The 6,000-nt window shown below is 44.0% G+C and overlaps 1 protein-coding gene across 1 annotated transcript in view; it reads right to left on the bottom strand.

The window, feature by feature from the left end:
• htra1b (HtrA serine peptidase 1b) overlaps window positions 1-6,000 on the bottom strand; it is a 28,461-nt gene continuing 22,461 nt past the window's right edge. Inside the window, exons 7-10 of the mRNA XM_072373297.1 lie at window positions 4,251-4,365; window positions 3,427-3,484; window positions 2,174-2,269; window positions 1-615 (exon numbers count right to left, since the gene is read on the bottom strand). Of these exons, the coding sequence (XP_072229398.1) occupies window positions 447-615; window positions 2,174-2,269; window positions 3,427-3,484; window positions 4,251-4,365 (438 nt within the window). The 3' untranslated portion in view covers window positions 1-446. The remainder of the gene's footprint in view (window positions 616-2,173; window positions 2,270-3,426; window positions 3,485-4,250; window positions 4,366-6,000) is intronic.

Here is a 6,000-nt window from a genome sequence, read left to right as displayed (position 1 = left end):
TATTTTTAAAAATAATTTTATTCCCTTTTTTGAAAACATTGTCATCAAACACAAAAAGACAAAAATACTATTACAAAATATTCCATCCAGGACATACAGTACACAGTGAACTACGGTAACCTGCAGTAACCTCTCAGGTGGTGTTAGTCGAGTATAAAAGATCTGTGATGTAGATGTGGGTAAATGGAGATTAGAGGAAATGAAAGCTAACGTGAGAAGCATGACGACAAGGCTGAAGCTTCAGTTCCCAGAGTAACAAACCTCTCAGAGAATGCTTTAAAATGGAAGAGGAGCACTGATAATGAGTTTCAGGGTGGCCTCACACACACTCACACTCACACACACCCACACATGTTCATGATTGGTTGAAAAGTAATGAGAGCCAGCTCGGGATTGGTTGACCGCTTAAGGTGTGGCGTTGATTGGTTGCTCAGTCAACTGAGAGGTCAAGGGTCGATCTCCTCGGGGATGATGGTGAGGATGACGTCTTCGTTGCTTCGCCTCACCACCGTTCGCAGCTTCTCGTCCCGCTTTATGGCAGCGCTGACGTCGCTGGCCGAGGTGATCCGCTCGCCGTTAATGCTGATGATGACATCACTCTCCTTCAGACCGGCTCTGTTGCAGAGAATTCAGACAAGTGTCGGGAACACGAACCCAAAAGGAATCTGACACCATGTCTGAGGGTCATGGAAAACCTAAAGGAAGCATTGTTCAAGCTCTACTTTTCTTAACTCTACGCAGTTTTCCCACTAAGCCCATCTCACCACCTGCTTTTCTACCATAACACCTCCACCCATCCTGTTTTTAGGTGCAGCTACACTGAAAGCTAAAGCTAGCCGCCTGAAACACGATGTCCTCACATGGAGAATCAGAGGCTGCTTCTAGGCTCTAGAAATCCAGTGAATGAGAAAGATCAGATCATACCTGACCCAACATGCCCCCCAGCTCCTGGTGCAGGCCATGGTCATCCATGGTTTCCTAACTGGTTTCCTAACTGGTCTCCTAACTGGTTTCCTAACTGGTCTCCTAACTGGTTTCCTAACTGGTCTCCTAACTGGTTTCCTAACTGGTCTCCTAACTGGTCTCCTAACTGGTTTCCTAACTGGTTTCCAGCCTGTGAAACCTCTGCAGATGGTCCAGAACGCGGCGGTGCGTCTGGTCTTGGATCAGCCTAAAAGAACACGCCCCCCCTCTGTTCATTGAGCTCCTCTGGCTGCCCTTAGCCGCCTGCATCAGATTCAAGTCCCTGATGTTAGCTACAAAGAGCTTAATGGAACGGCTCCATCTACTTGAATGCTCCTGCAAAGGCTTCTGTCCCAACTGGGTCCCTCCGTTGGTCCCAGGATTGTCGTCTAGCAGCTCCTACACCACGCCTAAGACAATCCAAACTCTGTTCATGTGTCGTCCCACGATGGTGGAATGACCTACCGAGCGCTACCAGAACAGGGGCGTCCCTGTCTATCTTCAAGAAGCTCCTGAAAACCCAGCTCTTCAGAGAGCATCTCCTATCCCAGCACTTACCTTGTACTTCCCTACCCCCTCTATCTCTGCACTTTATCTTTCTGCACTTCCTTCTATGCCTGCATCCTATCTCTGCTCTGTCCCCTCTGACAGAGTCGGACTCCTGGGTTCCTTCTATGGAGCTTATTGTTAGCTTTTTATAAAGCTGTTATATCTTCATTTGTAAGTCTCTTTGGATAAAAGCGTCTGATAAATACAGAAACAGAAACGAATGGTTTGACTTCTCGCTGAAATGAGCTCTCTGGGTGGTTCAGTGTTTCAGGGGTGACCCTCAGGGCTGAAATGAAGCCAAAGAGAGATGCAAATGTTCTCCTCTGTGACTGAAACAGCCAGAGGGAGTTCTACGTGAGAAACATTTACCTTTCTGCTTTTACTGCCAGCTTTCTAAGAGCAAAACAGCAACTTTAAAAGCAAAGGTTTCATAAACAAGAACTGGAACTGTGGCTTTCTTTCATCAAACTTTTCATGTGAACAGAAAATATCTCGAGAGAGTTCAGCCACTCGCTGACGAGGCAAATGTGCAGCTTGTGGGTGGCAAACTCACTCCAGATAATGAATGCAGAATAAATATGCTGAAACCTGCTGTGAAAACACAACTTGCTGATTTGGGCAGACACACAGGGCATATGGGGGGGGGGGATGAGACACTCACGCCTCAGCTGGAGTTCGGGTGATGACCTCAATAACGTACGCCCCTGAAGTGACATCCGGGAAGTCTGACTGCCTCTCCTTCAGCTCCTTCGCCAGCCTGCGGTGAGAAAAGAGGAGGAAAAGGGTCAGAACAGGCTGCTTTAATGGTGCAATTAATTAACGTAAAGCTCTGTTCCGCCTGGCCGCGACACTCCTCTAACATCTGTAAAGATCCAGCTTCAACAGGCTGATTTTGCTGAAACATTTGCATCATTCAGTCACCTTTTTTTGGACCAAAGCGTCTCACATGTAAGCCCAGATTAGCTAAATACTTCCTGAAGTGCATCGCAGAAACAGAGCAGCAGATCTTTTATCTCATGGAGACAGAAACAATACTTCAGACTAAACGCCTGTGGCTTCATCGGTGCCCCTCATGCTGTCTGTTGGGATGTAAGCAAAATACCAGAGAGTAATTTCCCCAAATGTTTCAGTCTGCAGGGAAACGATTTCCTCCGTAATTATGATGAAAATGTCTGCTTTCAGAGCAGTTATTTGTTTTTTTCCTTTAGCTCCACTGTGTTCTATACGTTTTCTGCATAAAAAAAAAGGTATAAAAGTTCCACGAAACAGCCTGAAAAAACACCTGGAGCTTTACGAATTCCACTCAAAGAGATAAAGAATATATCTCCCTGGGAAATCGTATTAATTTTCTCTTTCTCGACGGTCTTTGAATGCAACGTTTTCAGTCCAGCCTGAAATTGCATGACCATGTGATCACAAGCGATAAAAAAAGAAAAGTATAGAGCAGTAAAACAATTATGGTCAGTTTTAAAGAGAAGTGTGACACCCAGGCAGTTAAATCTCAACACATTCCCTGGTATGTGTAAATTTAATGAGCTGTAATAAAGTCGGGCTTGTCCTGGGGTTGTTCTTGGCTGGGCTTTGGGGGACCTCTCAGGCGTTAGTCTGACCCAGGCTGCGGTCGTGTCCTGGGTTGACTCACATTCCACTGCAGCCTGGTCACTTGGCAGCAGGTGCCTGAAGCTGAGGTCACACTTTGAATCTGATCACCGCCCTCGTTACTTATGAAAGTCAAGGCTGAGAAACGTCAGTTTCAGAGATTCGGGGAGGTTAGATCACTGTTTTATGCACTCATTATATTATCATTACATTAACGGGAAACAGAACCATCAAAGCCAGAAGGAAAGCACACAGATATCCGTATTCATGGCCTCCTGCAGCATTTAAACATCTCTAAAGTCAGCAGAAACTTACGTTGAAGTGAGGCTCATCATTCTGACGCCGATGTATTTCTTCTTCTGGATTGTTTTACCTGAACAACACAAAGACACGGGTTTGTTACACCAAACCTCTCGATGGAAGCTGTTCAGAGCTTATTTGTGTGCTGACTGATTAGCTCAGGAAGGTTTTGGTGAATTAACTGGAGTGTTTTGGGGGGAGCCGTGAACTTCTTTGTCTGTGATGTATCAAACCGCTTCTGTTCACCAGCTGGTGAGAAACTTCTCTTCTGTTTTCCAGGCCTACCTTTCAGTGACATTCCTCTAAAGATGCCAGCATTTTTTACATTTGATGGATTCCGTCTTGGAGAATAATGTTAAGAATGAGCAGTTTTTTTAAATCAGCTTCATTCCTTCCCAGACTGTCAGCTTCAAAGCTGCTGTAATCTATTTAAATCCTGCAGGAAGCTAATTATTAAGGAACTTAATTTGATGCTTTAAAGACATCTTATTTAGCAGCTAAATACATTTCAAGCTAGAAACCAGGCTGGATGGCAGTTCTACAAGTTCTACATCCCAGTCAGATGATCGCAGATGGGTAACTTTGCACCAAACATCTGACTTTGGATCTTTTTTAACGCTTACTTCAGATGTGTAAACGGCTCAGAACCATGTGGCTCCTTCCTGGAAATACTTCTATAATTTACAGCTTAATTACCTGCTTATTTCTGGGGAATTATGGGGGAAACATTTGAGAAAATTAGCTGGGCTCATAAAATAAAGCAACCTTCTAATAAACTTTTATAAGTTCAACACCATTTCGGTGCAGCTGTGGTGCAGAGCAGCAGAAACTCGGCGAACCTTTGGCCTGCCGGTCGTGGGACTCTGCCAGGAACTGTCGGATCTTATCCGACGGGATGGCGAAGGAGATTCCTGCCGTGACCTTCAGAGTGTTGATGCCAATCACTTCTCCGTCCTGCACAACACACACCGACACATCAGTTTTCCAATAAAAGCCAAGCACCCAAAATAAGCTCGTTAAAAAGTTTCTGACGCCACATTTTTCTTTGTTTGGTAACACAGCTGGACAAAAGCAGGCTGATAATCAGAGTCAGCTGTGGACTAACAGCACCTGCCAAGTGTTACCTAAACTCTTTATTTACCTTTTTCTGGTTTTTTTCAGGATTATATATGTCTGTTTTGCAACTTACGGATGCGGTTCAATGAATAGGAATCCATATTTGTGTTTCTTTGATTTGAAAAGAACAAAAAACAAAAGTCAAACCTCAATGCAAGACAAATAAAGCTGATTGGGAGAAACTATACACTGCAGGAATTCTGCTAGTTTAGTCCTTCTTCTTTTCAGAAACAGGCTTCTTCCATGAGCTCGTTATTAATTTATTGATCTGTCCACGACTGACTTCTTCTGGCGCAGCCTCAGAGGTGCTTTGTCTTCTTTCGCTGTAAATCTTATGTTCTCAGTAGGATTTAAGTCGTGCCAGGTAGGGCGCCAAAAAAGGAGATTTATAAAATCTCCCAACTTCAAGTGAAGTTCTTTTAATAAATCCTGGTTAGCATGAATCATGTGGCACCCTCTACACACCCACGTTTAACCGTGTTTGATGCGAAACACGTGAAGGTCGTGATTCATGGAAAGGATTAAAGTTAGGAAGGATTCATACCCTCCTCAACTGGTTCGACACATGAACACAGTTCATGTTTAGTTAAATGCTTTATGATCAGGAACCAAAGGGATATGAAGTATGCTGAATGTCTTTCACTGGTCATTACATTCAGGTTGTGCTGCTCATTGCAATGGTTTAATACCAAAAGATATATAAAAACAGAAACTTTACATGATAATAAATACACCAAAGACTAGGGGGGACTGATCTGATGTAGTTTAATGCTATTCATTGCCCTGCAACTTTCAATAGCTGCAGTTGATTTATTTGTTCGATTTCCAAGTTATGTCCCAGACTAAAAACTGAGTCTTTGGGAGTCTAACTGGAGTCTTTAGGAGTCTAACTGGAGTCTAACCGGAGTCTAACTGGAGTCTAACTGGAGTCTAACTGGAGTCTTTAGGAGTCTAACTGGAGTCTTTAGGAGTCTAACTGGAGTCTTTAGGAGTCTAACTGGAGTCTTTAGGAGTCTAACTGGAGTCTTTAGGAGTCTAACTGGAGTCTTTGGGAGTCTAACTGGAGTCTTTGGGAGTCTAACTGGAGTCTTTAGGAGTCTAACCGGAGTCTTTAGGAGTCTAACTGGAGTCTTTAGGAGTCTTTGGGAGTCTAACTGGAGTCTTTAGGAGTCTAACTGGAGTCTAACTGGAGTCTAACTGGAGTCTTTAGGAGTCTAACTGGAGTCTAACTGGAGTCTAACTGGAGTCTAACTGGAGTCTAACTGGAGTCTAACTGGAGTCTAACTGGAGTCTAACTGGAGTCTTTAGGAGTCTAACCGGAGTCTTTAGGAGTCTAACTGGAGTCTTTAGGAGTCTAACTGTAGTCTAACTGGAGTCTTTAGGAGTCTAACTGGAGTCTTTAGGAGTCTAACTGGAGTCTTTGGGAGTCTAACTGGAGTCTTTGGGAGTCTAACTGGAGTCTTTAGGAGTCTA

The sequence above is a fragment of the Leuresthes tenuis genome, unplaced genomic scaffold (assembly GCF_036924035.1).
Source record: "Leuresthes tenuis unplaced genomic scaffold, fLeuTen1.0.hap1 SCAF_20, whole genome shotgun sequence".
NCBI lineage: Eukaryota > Metazoa > Chordata > Actinopteri > Atheriniformes > Atherinopsidae > Leuresthes > Leuresthes tenuis.
This window is presented reverse-complemented; position numbering and strand designations above follow the sequence as displayed.